This window comes from Sminthopsis crassicaudata, chromosome 1 (assembly GCF_048593235.1).
Source record: "Sminthopsis crassicaudata isolate SCR6 chromosome 1, ASM4859323v1, whole genome shotgun sequence".
NCBI lineage: Eukaryota > Metazoa > Chordata > Mammalia > Dasyuromorphia > Dasyuridae > Sminthopsis > Sminthopsis crassicaudata.
Window position 1 is genome coordinate 41,803,696 of NC_133617.1, and position 16,518 is coordinate 41,820,213.

Consider the following 16,518-nt stretch of genomic DNA (forward strand, 5'->3'; position numbering starts at 1 on the left):
AAAATATTGATTTACTGAAAGTGGAGGTGTGCTTTCATGGATGTCAAGTCCCTCCTTATGCTCATGCTGAGTGACCTCTGGGGTGGGGCATAATGACCAGAGCTGACATTTATATTTGATCGAAATTTTGCCGAGTACTTTGCATACCCTGTTATGTAACGACCCTGGCTGATAGAGTGGGTACTGCAGGCTATTACTACCTCTATTTGACAGATGAGCAAACCGAGTTTCCATTGTCTGGAGGTAGGATTCAGACCCCGGACTTCCAGACTCCAAACTCAGCTTTCTATACATTCTACCAGCTTGTCTCTCTCCCTGTGGCAATGATTGAATGCCTGAATGACTCAGGTATTGTCCTTTTGTGTTCTTTGAATGTCACAGATGGTTAGTTTTAAGGTGGCCCAGATGAGTGGAAGTGAGAATTCATTACCTTTTAGCCTGACGATTCAGTAGTGTGTGAGAGATGCCAGTCAGGGCAAAACTAGCAATGGAGACAATTGGATGTTGGCCAGATAGTCTGTGGGGAGAATATAGAATTATGGGATTGTAGAAATACATTTGGAAAGAAGGATTTCTGAAGTCATTCCATTCTAGCTCTCCTCCCATTTTAAAAATGAGGAAACTGAATCCCGTTGCAATTTAAGTGACCAAGTTTATATGGGGAGCTTGCTTCAGAGGCAGAATTTGAACCCATTTTTTCAGATACCATGCTGTTTATCTTTCTGAAGGGGAAGGGAAGCAATAGAATTGTTTGAGCCGTGGGAAATCTGACCCTGGAAAAAAGAATCATAGCCTAAGTTCCCTTGAGTTTCATTACTCTTTATACTACACATACTGAATAGCTTGTTGTATGGTCCCCTGCCCCCTCTGTAGTAACATCGGCCATGTTTATGACAAGCAGTGGGGTAAAGTAGGAGGGGCACTGGGATCAGAGCCAGAAGACCTGGTTAAAATCAGTGCCATAACTAGGGTGAGGCAACAGGGTTTTTCTTCCAGGATGCTTATATTTTTTAAAAAAAATTTATTTAGAATTCCCCCCCCCCCAGTATATATGCGTGAGTAATTTTTTAAAATAATATTATCCCTTGTATTCATTTTTCCAAATTACCCCCCCCTCCCTCCACTCCCTCCCCCCGATGACAGGCAATACCAGACATTTTACACATGTCACAATATAACCTAGATACAATATATGTGTGTAAATACCATTTTCTTGTTGCACATTAATTATTAGCTTCCGAAGGTATAAGTAACCTGGGTAGATAGACAGTAGTGCTAACAATTTACATTCACTTCCCAGTGTTCCTTCTCTGGGTGTAGTTATTTCTGTCCATCATTGATTAACTGGAAGTGAGTTGGATCTTCTTTATGTTGAAGATATCCACTTCCATCAGAATACCTCTTCATACAGCATTGTTGTTGAAGTGTATAGCGATCTTCTGGTTCTGCTCATTTCACTCAGCATCAGTTGATTTAAGTCTCTCCAAGCCTCTCTGTATTCCTCCTGCTGGTCATTTCTTACAGAGCAATAATATTCCATAACCTTCATATACCACAATTTACCCAACCATTCTCCAGTTGATGGACATCCATTCAACTTCCAGTTTCTAGCTACAACAAAAAGAGCTGCCACAAACATTTTGGCACATACAAGTCCCTTTCCGCTCTTTAGTATTTCTTTGGGATATAATCCCAGTAACAGCAATGCTGGGTCAAAGGGTATGCACAGTTGGATAACTTTTTGGGCATAGTTCCAAATTGCTCTCCAGAATGGCCGGATTCTTTCACAACTCCACCAGCAATGTATCAGTGTCCCAGTTTTCCCACATCCCCTCCAACATTCATCATTATTTGTTCCTGTCATCTTAGCCAATCTGACAGGTGTGTAGTGGTATCTCAGAGTTGTCTTAATTTGCATTTCTCTGATCAGTAGTGATTTGGAACACTCTTTCATGTGAGTGGATATAGTTTCAATTTCATCATCTGAGAATTGTCTGTTCATATCCTTTGACCATTTATCAATTGGAGAATGGTTTGATTTCTTATAAATTAGAGTCAGTTCTCTATATATTTTGGAAATGAGACCTTTGTCAGAACCTTTAATTTTAAAAATATTTTCCCAATTTGTTACTTCCCTTCTAATCTTGTTTGCATTAGTATTGTTTGTACAGAAACCTTTTAGTTTGATGTAATCAAAATCTTCTATTTTGTGATCAGTAATGATCTCTAGTTCTCCTCTGGTCATAAATTCCTTCCTCCTCCACAGGTCTGAGAGGTAGACTATTCTCTGTTTCTCTAATCTATTTATGATCTCATTCTTTATGCCTAAATCATGGACCCATTTTGATCTTATCTTGGTATATGGTGTTAAGTGTGGATCCATATCTAATTTCTGCCATACTAATTTCCAGTTTTCCCAACAGTTTTTTCCAAATAATGAATTTTTATCCCTAATGTTGGTATCTTTGGGTTTGTCAAAGATTATATTGTTATAGATGTACCCTTTTTTGTCCTTTGTATCTAATCTGTTCCACTGATCTACCGGTCTATTTCTTAGCCAATACCAAATGGTTTTGGTGACTGCTGCTATATAATATAGCTTTAGATCAAGTACACTTAGACCACCTTCCTCTGACTTTTTTTTCATTAGTCAGGATGCTTATATTTTTAAAAAGCACTGGCAGCACTTGACAATTGTGGAAATAACTGGATACAGTACTCATTAGCACAAATAATTAGTTACTACCAGAAGTTATCAGATGGTGAGTTTATAGTTCACATACTTCCTGGCTTTAGGATTGGAGAGATTTTTTTTGGGGGGGAGACAGGGTAAGGTACTGAAGCGATCCAGTATAGTGGAAACAATATTTGTCTTGGAGTCAGAAAGACCTTCACAGTTTTTGATAGTGATTCTTTTTTTTTTTTTTAAAGTTAAATTAATTTATTATTAGAATATCCCTCTTAGTCCTGCATGCATTGGTTAGCACAAAGTTGAACTTTTTGAAAGTGATTCTGGGTGAGTTATTTCATTTTGCTTTTTTGATTTTTCCTATCAAATGAGAATGATCAGAACACCTGCCTCACAAAGTTGTGGAGGGGAATAAATGGGATGATGTATGGAAAACACTTTGCCAGTCTGGAAGGTTATCTTTAATCATATATCTACAATTGTAAGGGACCTAAGAACTACAGAGATTCTGAGATTTTTTTTTCCTCTTCTGATCCTCAACTTCTTTAGTTATAAAAGGGCGCTTAGTGGAAATGATATCTCTCTCCCATCACCAGGCCTTTGCACTGACTCCCCCTTTCAACCTCCTACTTTCTATACCTGGAATTCATTTCCTCCTCCCCTTTGCTCACCAGGGGCTTTCTTTCTTTCTCCTTCACACTCCTCAATGTTCAGCTCAAATACCTTCTCTTCCATGAAGCCTTCCCTGACTACCTGTTTGTCTCTTCTCCTCATCCTTTCACTTCTATGCTTTCTCTCTTGCACTTGTTTTTTTCCCCTTGAGTATCAGTTGGGGAATTGAAAACTTGGTGGAAAGTCCTTGATGATGTTGGTGGAAGGGAGTGGGTATAAATGAGCCCTTTCTGCATGGGTGGCAGCTGGGGAGAGAACATTGAAGGCTGGACACAGTGTTGCCCCAGCAAAACTTTCAGAGAAAGGACATGTAACTGGACGGGCAAAAGAGGGGTTCCTGCATCCAGTAAGCTGATACTCCCTTGTTTTTGGGAAGGAAGGAATAATCCAATGAGATGATGAACCTAAAGCCTCTTTCAGCTAAAAAAATACATTGTCTCATTCATAAAATATAAATAAATGTCAGTTACATTGTCTTTCATAGAATATAAATAAATGTTAATTACATTATCTCTTTCATAGAATGTAACTAAATGTTAGTTACATTGTCTCATAGAATATAAATAAATGTTAGTTACATTGTCTCTCTCAGAATGTAACTAAATGTTAGTTACATTGTCTCTTTCATAGAATGTAAGCTCTTCTAAGGGAGACACTATTCACTTTTGTCTTTGCATCTTTTCTTGGCACATAAAATTAGGTGTTTATGGATTGCTAGGTGACATCCTAGTGCATCGAGTACTGAATCTGGAGTCAGACTCATCATCCTGAGATCAAATGCAGCCTAACTATATGACCCTAGACAAGTCACTTAACTCTATGTGCCTCAGTTTCCTCATCTGTAAAGTGATCTCGAGAAGGAAATGGCCAACCCCTCCAGTATCTTTGCCAAGAAAACTCCAAATAATGTCTCAAAGCGTCAGACAAGACCAAAATGACTCAATGTACTGATTGCTATATAATCAAAATTCACTGATAGAATTTGTAATTCGATTCAGATTTTATTTCAGTTGATCCTCCAAACGTTTTTGGGACGTAGGTGACATAATACACTGTCCCCTCCATTTTCTAGATAAGGAAGCTGGGACACACAGAGATTCAGAGATTTGCTCATACTCTCTTGTCTAATATGTATTTAAGGTAGGATTTGAATGCGGGTCTTCCTGACAGAGCTCTATCCATTATGTCATTACCTAGTTGCCCTTCATAAGTTAAACACCCAAAGGCACCTCATCTAGTCCCCATCCAAATCTATTTTTCAGAAGAAGAAATAGAGGTTCATGGTGATTAAATGGCTTGCTCAAGCTCAGTTGGGCATAAATATCAGAGGTTAAATTTGAATCTGAATCCTCTAACTTCAGAGTCAATTCTCTTTCCACGATATCAAGGAACTTACATTATTAAAAATATAACCCACATCTTCTAAAATCTAGTGGAGAGAGGGCTCTTTTCTGATGGATAACACCACAGGGGGATATATTTGGGGAAACTGAGGCACAGTTAGGCAAAGGGGCTAGCTCTAGGTCTTCCCATAAATAGCATCCAGGATATTTGGAACTTTCCTAGGTACTTTGAATTGTGAGATTTAAGAACTGATAATAATAGGTTTGGAAAGAATCAAAGATAGAATTTCCCTGGCTGGGGAAGGGTTAAGTACTGCACTGCAGCCAACACTTTGGTCAGTGAAGGATGTGTGGGTTTGGTGTTTTTCCCCCCCTGAGTATCACCTTATTTCTTCCTTCAGCCAAACAAAACTTTCAGTTAAATAGATTTTTCTGTTTGCTCTAAATTGAAATATTTATTAATATTTATGCTGGCTCGAGTGAACTAGCTGGGGGGTAGTGCACCTCCCCCTCTCCCCAATATTGTGTTCTCTGGTTTGCTTTCTGAACCCAAGAGACTTTAAACATTTCCAATTGTTCTTAACAGACTGGTGTTAGGACCCAGCGAGGAGAAAGCAGCAACAAGATATAAATAGAGAAACAGAATGGGACAAAGTTTGAAGAGAGAACATGACATCACTCAGACTTTCTCTCCACCCAACGAGATCTGGGATGGAGGTGCAAAACATGAGCCAGACAGGGAAGGACTTAGCAAATCATTTCAATTCTACTCCTCTGGAGAAAGCCGGAGCAAGTTTGTGAAAAAAGTTCTCGGAAGAGGTTTCTTTCCCCCATTCCCTTCTTTTTTTAAAGAATAACTCAGAAGCACAGCTGGATAGACTGGGTGCTCCTGAACACAACAGAGAATACGGGAGACCACATGCTGAATGAGAGAGATCTCTTCTTGGCCCCGAGTGCAGGAAGATTTTTGGGATTGTTTCTGGACAACTGTGCATTTTGGAATTGGATTGATTTTTCCCACATTCCTCAGCTGTTCTAGTAATGGTAAAGAGTTTATCGATTCCTGAAAGTTGTTGAATTTTGAAAACACCCATCCATGGCTCCAGACAAACAACAGGAACCGAGAGGACTTCTGAAATGAATTTTCTGAACTTGTATGAAGATGTCCATTTTACAAGAAAGTGAGAATTAATTTTTTCCCAAGAGAAACAAAGTTTTTTTTTTTTTTTTTTTTTTCCTTCTGTAACTCACCTCCCCGGAATCTGGCTTGAGCCATTTTTTAGAAACCTTTAGGAAGACCACCATGAGGAAACTATCCTCTCTCTTCTGTTGGTGTTCGTGGATGCTTTTTTTGCTTTTGGAAGAGCAGGTAATTTCCAAAAGTGTGAGAGCATTAGAGGGTGGGGTAGGGCTTGACCAGAATTTTATCAAGACTTCTTTATTATCTTTTGCTTTCTGCCTTATTATACAATTTGATTCTTTTTTTTTTTTTTTGTGTGTGTGTGCAGGTATCTGGAAATTATCCTCAAACACAGGGACATCCAGGTGAGAGATAATCTTTATTGCTCAGTCCTCCAAACTTTTGCTGAAGCAGGATGGTCCCTGAGAGCCCCAGAAATCTGTGTTTGTTAAAGCCCAGATGAATTGGGGAATATTGGGACCACCAGCTTCTCTCTCATTTTTTTTTTTTTTCTTGGTGTCCTACTGCTTTGGGTCTGAGCCCTACTCTAGCTCCCTATGTGTACTTTGCTTCTCACTTCAGATCTAGTGCCGGGGGGCTCACTCTGTCCTGTGATCTGTTCTATGAAATCTTATTACAAAGGGGACAGCTTGATCAGCATGTTTTTCCTTACTGATGTTTCTCTACTGTTTCCCACGTACTGTTCTTTAAAATCATTTCTGTGTATGTGTAAATCAAACTCCACATGTATAAACATTCGTATCAACCGTGAACCTCGTGGTAGATTCAATGCAGCTTTGAAATCTGGTCGGTCTTCCTGGGGTTTTTTAACTTCCTATGTGCTGGTGTCCAAAGGTGAGTGAAAGTAATGGAGAAACCGAAAGTTTTATATTGACTACACATTTTTAGCTCAGCTGTAGACCACAATTTCTCTTTGATTGATTGGCTTACTTTGATTAAAAGAACATGGAACAGGTATTTCTGAGGTTGGCAGTGTCCCATCAAGAAAGAAAGACGGGGGGGGGGGGGGGGGGGGGGGGAAGAGGGGGGGAGAGGGCAGCTAGGTGGTGAAGTGGATAGAGCACCAGCCCTGAAGTCAGGAAGACCTGAGTTTAAATGTGGCCTCACACACTTAACACTTCCTAGCTGTGTGACTCTGGGCAGGTCATTTAACCCCAATTGCCTCAGGGAAAAAAAAAAAAAAAAAAGATAGCTCTGGATAGGATCCAGAGCATAGAATCTGAAGGCAAAGGATGCGGATTCAAATTCTGTCTATACTGTTTGATTCCCTACACGACCTCAGTCAAATAACTTCCCCCTTTCTGGTTTTGTTTTTTCATTTCTCATTTGAGGTGGTTGGATTAAGATGAACTGTATTGTCCATTTCATCTATGATGGAGGCAATTTAGGGAGCATACAAAAACCCGAATTCAAATTCAGCCGCAGAAAGTTACTACTGTATGATCTTTGGGCAAGCCACTTAATCTCTGTTTGCCTTAGTTTTCTCAACTAAAAAAAAAAAAAAGGAGATAATAGCACCTTTATGAAGGGTGGTTGTGACGATCAATGAAATAATATTTATAAAGCTTGACAAAAGTATTACATAAATGCTAGTTACTGTTATATGAATATAAAATTAGCACAGTGAATAGAGTGCTGGTTGGAGTCAGGAAGACTTGTATTCTTGAGTTCAAATGTGACTGCAAGTCACTTAACCCTATTAACCTCAGTTTCCTCATCTTTCAAATATGCTGGAGAAGGAAATGTCAAATCGCTCCAGTATCTTTGCCAAGAAAATCCCAAATGGGGTCATGGAAAGTTGGACATAACCGAGCAAAGCATATGATTATATTAACATGATATGTGATATTATTTACTCCATTAATGTTTTATCATACTGTGTCATGTTGCATCATATCATATTGTATCATTGGATATATTATAATTATATTACCATGGCATGTTTTCTTGTAAATTTATTATGGGCTGATGGGAGCCTACATCGGTAATTGTGATAACCATTTGGGGGGAATGGAGCCAAGGCTTGATTTGGAACAAGACAGTTGGGTTGAAATCCTAACTCTTCTGCTTATTAGTCCTGTGATCACATGCACCCCTCTCTTATCATGGCCTCCTCATCTGCAAAAAGAAGGGAGTTGGATAACATGGCCTCCCTTGATCTTATGATGTCTGTACATTTAATAGAGGAGGCATGGCAGAGTAGATGGAAGATGAGAGTTCAAGTCAAGACTGACCAGACTGGCTGTATGATCCTGGGCAAGTCATTTAATCTGTCAATCCTTCCCATGCAACTGTTTTAGATCATAATTTTCAGAGAGAACTTTTTTTATGGTACCTCCCCATAGTAAAGAAATCATGGACTTAGCCATGTTCCATTATCTTCCTAAGCCTCAGTTTCCATAAATATAATTATATATAATTACGTATGTATACATATTTCTATCTTTATACAACCTCTCTCCTTTTTTTCTCTGTCTCTCTGTCCTTCTCCTTCTCTCTCTCCCTCTTCTTTCCCTTTCTCTCTCTCTCTCAGTCTCTTTCTTTCTCTATCTCTCTATGTGTGTTTTTCTCTCTGTCTCCTCCCCTCTCTTTCTCTTTTTATCTCTCTCCTTCCTTCCGTCTGTCTATGGCGCTGGCTCTCTCTCTCTCTCTCTCTCTCTCTCTCTCTCTCTCTCTCTCTCTCTCTCTCTCTCTCTCTCATTCCTCTCTGTCTCTGTCTCTTATCTCTTTCTGACTCTGTCTTTCTCCCTATATGAGGGTGCTACAGGGTTGCTATGAGGCTTCTATAAGATGTGTTTAAAGCATTATATCCAGATGTGCCTATATACTGCTGGGCAAGTTACTTAGTTTCATTGAGCCTCAGTTTCTTCCCCTAAAAGGAGGTTGTTGGACTGTGTTGATTTAGCGTTTAGGGAACAATGATACCATCTGTGCATGCATTGTAGTCCTGAGGTTGAGGAGAGGTCTCCATTCCTTGTCTCCACCTTCTGAAGGAACAAACTTTTAATGGCCAACCTAAAGATATGTGTTCCTTTTTCTCCTGACTTCCCTTGTTCCCTTTCTCAGTATTTTCTTGCAGACAATAATCCTGAGGGATTTCCCCACTGCCTTGCACAGTGCTTGCCACATGGTAGATATATAAATTGATTGCATGATTGATCTGGGGGCAACCCCAGGGTACCATGGACACAGTTGTCAGCCACTGAGTTTGAACCTGTGAATTTTTAGCATAGTTCTGGCATGCTGTGTGAGGAGGTAGCTGCTGCTGCCTTGATTCACTTCTCTTGATAACACAGGTAGGGAAACTCCCCTAGCTTCTAAGATCACATTTCTTTTTTTCCCCCTAATTACTTCTTAGATCCATAAAGGACGTTATTGGATGGGTCCAAAGTTTTGAGGTTACTGACAGATCCCCTTTATCAGACAGAAACAATGGAACTTAGCCCCCAATTAGCAAGAATAGTCAGTAGGAACTAGAAAGCTGCCATCTAGTACTTCTTCCCTCCAATGACCCCATTCCTTTGCCCAGCCATATTTTTTCCCCAGGGGTGGCCTCCCCAGCAGTGGTCTTGGTGTCTGGAGAAGGGAATGGGCGATCTTTGTTCTCCCTCTCCCCACCCTGCTCCTTTACCTTATGGCCTTATATGCTGAGGTTTGAGGTCTTTCTCTTCCCAACTGGTTTTGTTTTAAAAAGTTGATTTTAAAGTGCCTTCCCTGTTACTTTCCTGAAAGGCACAATTTGTGGTAATTGCCTCGGGTGCTAGAATTACTAGTTATGGTTTAACTTAGGTCCTTTCTTCTTTCCCGAGAGAGTATGGCATTAACTTTCTTATGCTCTCTCTCCTTTTTTTTTTTTTTTTTTTTTTTTTTAAGTACATTGATGCCTTTTAAACAAAATATTGACTTTATCACTGAGGACCCTTTACCCCCTAGCTAATTGCAAATGAACCAGATTATCTGATCTGGCAAGATATACTTTATTGAGTCAGAAATCCACCAGCTGTATGATTCTGGGCAAATAATTTCATTTTTTTAGCCCTTAGTTTCTTCTTCTGTAAAATGAATGGTTACACCCATTGACCTCTCTATGATCCTGTGATTTATTTCTTTTCTATTTTCTCTCCAAGCCACCTCTCACATTAAACCTTCCCTGATTTTTCTAGTTGCCAACCTTCTCCCCTTCATCGCCTTATATTTGTTCCCAAACTATTTTGTATTTGTTTATTTTGTATATTTTTATATGTGTGTGTTTTCTCCTAAACTAGGAGGGGGGAACTTTTTTTCTGCCAAGGGCCATTTGGATATTCATTTGGAGGTCATACAAAATTATCAACTTGTAGAACTCAAGCAGTGAAAGGTTATTCTACTTATGATTATAAAAATGATTTCGAGGGTCTAATATCTTGTTCCCCACCCTTGTTCTAGAGAGTAGGGATTGCTTAATACTTGCCATTACTTCCCAGGCACAGTGCCTTAATTAGTGCTTAATGATTATTTCACCTCATAGAATGTATGATTCTTGAGGGGAGGAACTGTTTTATTTTGCCTTTGTACCTCCATGGAGTATAGGTGCTTTATAACTGCTTGCTGATTCATTGAGAAGAAGAACATATACCTTTCCACTTTTCTTTTGAAACCAACATAAGCCATTTCATTGACCAGAGAGTTTTTAGTTGTTTTTCTTAGAGTTGTTGTGATCGTTGTATATATCCTGTTCTCTTAGTCTGTATCAGTTCATATGAGTCTTCCTATGCTTCTCTGAATGCTTCAGGTTTGTTTTTTTCCTCATGGTATAACGATATTCTGTGCTATCCATAGACCTGGGCAACTGGAAGAATCATCTTCCTGAATTCAAATCCACCTTCAAATATTTAAAGTATGATCTTGGGCAAGTCACTTCATTCTGTTTGCCTCAGTTTCCTCACCTGTAAAATGAGCTGGAGAAGAAAATAGCAAATTATTCCAGTATCTCTGCCAAGAAAACCCCAAATGGAGTCACAGAGTTGGACACAACTTAAAAACAATTGACACAAATCCATAGACCACAATTATTGCAGCTATTCTGCAATCAATGGAGCCTACTTTCCTAGTTTTTGACCATCACAAAAAAACCAAATACTGCCATAAGTATTTTGGTATAAATGGAACCTTCCCATTGCCTTTGATCTTCTGAGGGTGAAGTTCCTTGTGGTGTGATTGTGAGCCAAAGGTTAGCCATTTTTATGTTGGGTAAAGTGTTGTTCACATGAGATTGGGTCACAAGAGTTTATTGGATGGGGGAGTAATACAGACAGATCTTTGTGTTAGGAAAATCACTTTGAATTGGAAGAGGGCTTGGAGTGGGGAAAGACTTAGGGAGGCAGTCCTATCAGTAGTAATTATTGCAGCAATCTAGGGATGAGATGATAAGGGTTTGCACCAGGGTGGTGACACGACAAAGTGGGGAGGGAATACAGCATAGATGAGAGATGTTGCAAAGGTGGAAAGGACAGTCTATCACAACAGACTGATTATGTAAGATGAGTATGGATTAAGAATCAGAGATGAATATGAAGTCATGGTGCCTTTGACAGTAATAGGAAGGTTAGGAAGGGGGGAAGCTCTTTTGGGAGAAAGACAATGAGTTCTTTTTTGGACATACTGAGTTTGAGATAATTATGGGCAGTTGGGGTTTTCTGGATTTGTGTTCTGGAGAGAAATTAAAGTTGGATATCAATGAATGCATATTGGCAATCAACAAACATTTATTAAGTGCCTACTATATGCTAGTGACTGTCTTTCTTACCTAGCCTTGATCACTGAATGAGTGTTGCTTCTTTCAAACTGAGCTTTGTTAAAGACTTTTTGCCTAAAAAAGCCAAGATTTCCCACTTCAATCTGGGCCATCTCCAGTCATCCTGATCTTTATCCAGCTCCTGGATCCAAATGGGTCAGTCATGTCATGGCATCCCCTCCCTGATGTCAAGGTCATCTTTGAGAATGAAGGACAAATAACAAGGCAGCATCTAGAAATGTGCTGCACAAAATACAAATACAAAGATGAAATAATGTCTCTTTGCAATGTATTTATATTCTAAGCATATTTTAAAAATACATAAGGGAAAGAAAATAAAAGTGTATATGGTGAGTGAGATGGTGCAGTGCATAGAGCAATCAGCCCTGGAGTTTAAATCTGGCCTCAAGATACTCAGATGCTGTATAATCCTGGGCAGATCGCTTACCCTCTATTCATCCTCTCCCCCCGAAGGTATATAAATCATTAATATGAAGTCAATAAATACGTATACATAAATTGACTCAAAGTAGTTAAATTCAAGTGAGCTAGAGAAGGAGGACCCTACAAGTTGGGAGGAAGGAAGAAAAATTTTGTATAAAACATGGAACCTGAGTTGCAATTTAAAGAAAGGTAGGAGAGAGAGAGAATCATCTACATAGAAATTATCATTGAATCCTGGGGACTGATAAGGTAACCAAGTGAGTATTTGTTGAGGAAAAGAAGGAGACCCAGGGCTAGATGCTGGACTACGCCCAGGGTTAGTGGATATAGTCCATCCAAGGAGACTGAGAGTGAGCAATTGGACAAGTAGGAGAAGAACCAGGAGAGAACATTATTTAAACGCAGCCTTTTACCTTCCATAGTTTTTGCTGCTTGTCAGTCTGGGAAGTTACTAAGGTAGTTTTTGGATTTTTGCCAGTCAGAGGAGAAATAAACTATCCTAATTCCCTAGTCACTGAGGAAACACTCATGTACACACACACACACACACACACACACACAGGGATGATGGGGAAAGGCCATAAATAATATGCTAGTAGGAGAATTTATCTTACTGGTTCCAGCTTTCCAGGTCTGGCTGGGACAGCCCCATAGTGGTGCTTCTCACTCCTCATTATGGATAAGGTTTCATTCCTTACCTAATTTGCCATATTCTTCTTTCATTTTTTGTCACCCCTTTCTCTCCCTTCACTCCCTTCATTGGCTTTTTTCCACATTTCTGTGTGTACAAGCTGCACCTTTTGTTCTTCTCTCACTGGCATTGGTTCAAAGCTTTAGGGGATGATAGGAGCCTGACACTGGGAAGGGTGACCATGGCCAACCTCCCTGGTACCATGTTCCCAGGACCCTTCGACATTCCTCACAGCCTGACAGATCTGCCAGGACTTTCATGGCTCTACTTCAGGCATTCAAAGCACGATCCCCAATGAAAGTATTGAGGGAGAGGACGGCCATAGGATACTGTTTCTCTTGTGTATTTACCACATTTCTTTCCAAATCTACAAAGAGAGGTTTTTCATAATAAATTGAGGAAGTTCTTGCTAGTTGGATTTCCATCTGGGGAGCCCTGCACAGCCCTAGAATGTTATAAGCTGCAGGCCTGAAAGTATAACTCAAAATTTGCTCCATTGGAGCATAATAGAAATTAGTAGAAAAAAATGGAATGCAACTATGTCTTTGCCATTTGGTATATTGATGAGACATGAAAATAGTAGCAATAGAAGTCACCATTTTTGTAGGCTTTCAGGTGGACAAATAATTTCATTTGATCTTCACAAAAACTGTGAGAGGCAGGAGGCATTTTATTTCCTCCCCTTTTACAGATGGGACAACCATATATGTGTCTGGATCAGGATTCATACACAGGGTTTCCCATTTCCAAGTCCAGCCGTCTCTAAATTATGTCTCTGGGGCTGTTGCCAGTTATATTGACCTATATATTCCCAGTAGATTCTAAAGATTGGAGAAGGATGAGGGAGATGACTTTGTATAGCTCCATCTCACTTAAATCCAATTCACATGCAAGTCAAAACAGTATCCTCCTGATATCATCCATCCTCTTCAAAAAGGAAGGATGAAAAAAAGCATAAAGAACATTAAGCCTCACTGCCTCTAACAATTGACCTTCCTTCCTTCCTTCCTTCCTTCCTTCCTTCCTTCCTTCCTTCCTTCCTTCCTTCCTTCCTTCCTTCCTTCCTTCCTTCCTTCCTTCCTTCCTTCCTTCCTTCTTTCCTTCCTTCCTTCCTTCCTTCCTTCCTTCCTTCCTCTCTCTTTCTTTCTTTTCTCTCCCTTCTTCCCTCCCTCCCTCTCTCTCTCTTTTTTTTTTTTGGTGAACAAATAAGAGCCCATTTCCCACAAATCTATGGATTAGATAGCACAAAGATTAACTCCATGTTTCAGAGATGTGGAAACTGCAGTTCCAAGAAGTTCAAGTTCACATTGACAAAGTCAAGACTTGAATCCATGTTCTTCTGAAGCCTTCCTCAAGACTCCAGCACCAACTCTAATTTTCAGTATGTGAATGAGAGTTTTATAAATAGTGTGGCGGACTTGGGAAAATACAACAAAATGAAAAGGCAGAGATAGCATTAAGTAACATTCTTGGATCACAAGAACCTTCTTTTTAGGAAAGGAAGCCTTTTTCCCTCTACCTTTCAGTGGCCTTTGCTAGATGGCACCATATTGCACAAAGCATAGTCAGAGACCTGAGTTCAAATGCAACTTTACTTACTAGCTGTGTGATGCTGGGCAAATGACTTAATCTGTTTGCCTCAGTTTCTCCTCTGTAAAATGGGGATAATAATAGCACCTATCTCCCAGAGTTTTTGTGAGAACTAAATGAGGTAATAATTGTAAAGCTCTTAGTTCAGTGCCTGGCATATAGCAAGCACTGTATAAATGTGTATTATTATTATTTCCATTAACTTTCTCTTGATTGCTTAAATTTAAGTTTGAGATTTAAACGACTTGCCTCCCAAGTCAATATCCCATTGTGCTAGGATATTTGTTTCTTAATGATTTTCCAGAAGAGCCAAGGATGTTCAAAATGGAATATGAATTCCTCAGAATTAGGGTGAGTGATGGAATTAGACCTAATCAAACCTAATTTTCATTTACCAATACAGAAAGATTTCATGATGGAGGCAACCAGAATGGCCGAGGGCTTCTAGCTAATGCTAAATGTGTGTGATCTAAAGGAAACAAAAGTGTTTTACCTGGAGAAGGGAAGATTTAGGGTGAATTTAATAATTGTCTTTGGGTTTTTCTAAGGAAGGGAGAGTAAATTAATTTTCTCTAGCCTCAGGGCCAGTAGTAATAGAAGGGAAGCTGCACAATTCCATTGGGTCAGAATTTGAATCCAAGTTATCTTGCTCCAAACACAACATTTTTCTTCACTATGTTCTTTTTTGAAAACTAAGGTTATTGAGTACAAAAGATGGATTCTAGAAATCTGCAGAATCTGTTGTGCTTGCCCTTGTCTGCTACAAAATCAAACATAAAATGCTTTATCTGTAGTAAGTGCCTGGTAAATAAATATTTGTTGTTTTGATTTCAAGTTTAGATAACAGAATGTCTCATTTATGCTTTGAGACAGCAGATATGCTTATGACTATATCTATGCAGTGCCAAGGAAAGTCCTTCAGTCAGCCAACAGTATTTATTATACATCTGCCATTGTGCCAGGCACTGTGCTGAGGACCGGGATAAAAAGAAAGGCAAAAATTTGGTCCTGGACCTCAAGATTCTCACGTTCTAACGAGACAGTATGAAAATCTTTGTGTCTCTCTACTTATCAACATTATATATTTTAAATAATATACTTGATCTATCCATTTATTTATCTATTTATTATATACTATCCATCTCTTTCTCTGTTTCTGTTTCTCTTCTCTACCTATTAATACTATATGTATCTTCTATGTTATATCTATCTATATTACATACTATATTTATTTATCCATCTTTCTCTCACTCTTTCTGTTTCTCTGCCTTTCCTTTCCACCTATCAATACCATATACTATATCTATTTATCTATCATCTGTATTTTTCTCCTTTCTACTTATCAGTTCTATATATGTTATCTTCTATACTGTATTTATCTCTATTATATACTGTATTTATCTATCCACTTCTCCCTCTCTTTCCCTGTCTCTCTCTTTTTCTTGCTCTGTTTCTCTCTCTCCTTTCTACCTCCCAATACTATATAGTACCTCTATTTATCTATCTTTTTTCCTTTCTACCTATCATTTACCTATCATTATACTATATCGTCTATACTGTATCTATCTATATTATATACTATATTTATATCTCTCTTTCTATCTCCCCTCCCTTTCTTCTTTCCCTCTCTCTACCTCTCCTCTCTACCTATTCATACTATTATATCTATGTATATCATATACTACATCCATCTCTTTTTCTCTGTTTCTCTTTCTTTGCCTCTATTATCAATACTGTATACTGTATCTATATTATAAACTATATCTATTTATCTATCCATCTCTCTGTTTCTCCTTTCTGCCAATCAATATATTCTATAACTATTCATTTATCCATCTTTCTTTGTTTCTTTGTTTCTTTGTTTGTTTGTTTGTTTGTTTGTTTGTTTGTTTCTTTCTTTCTTTCTTTCTTTCTTTCTTTCTTTCTTTCTTTCTTTCTTTCTTTCTTTCTTTCTTTCTTTCTTTCTTTCTGTCTGTCTGTCTGTCTCTGTCTCTCTGTGTTTCTGGCTCTGTCTATTCCTATCTCTGTCTCTATGTCTTTCTTTCCCCTCCCCCCCAGGCACTTCTTTATCCCAGATATATATACCACACAATTAGAAGGTATTCTCAGAGGGAA

General features: G+C 38.9%; 1 protein-coding gene across 2 annotated transcripts in view; it reads left to right on the plus strand.

The window, feature by feature from the left end:
• The first annotated feature begins 5,345 nt into the window (after positions 1 to 5,345).
• ADGRD1 (adhesion G protein-coupled receptor D1) overlaps positions 5,346 to 16,518 on the plus strand; it is a 435,558-nt gene continuing 424,385 nt past the window's right edge. Inside the window, exons 1-2 of one of the 2 annotated variants that reach the window (XM_074299712.1) lie at positions 5,346 to 6,073; positions 6,213 to 6,249. In XM_074299712.1, coding sequence (XP_074155813.1) covers positions 6,008 to 6,073; positions 6,213 to 6,249 — 103 coding nt within the window. In that variant the 5' untranslated portion in view covers positions 5,346 to 6,007. The remainder of the gene's footprint in view (positions 6,074 to 6,212; positions 6,250 to 16,518) is intronic. The other variant, XM_074299710.1, reaches the window with a different exon arrangement.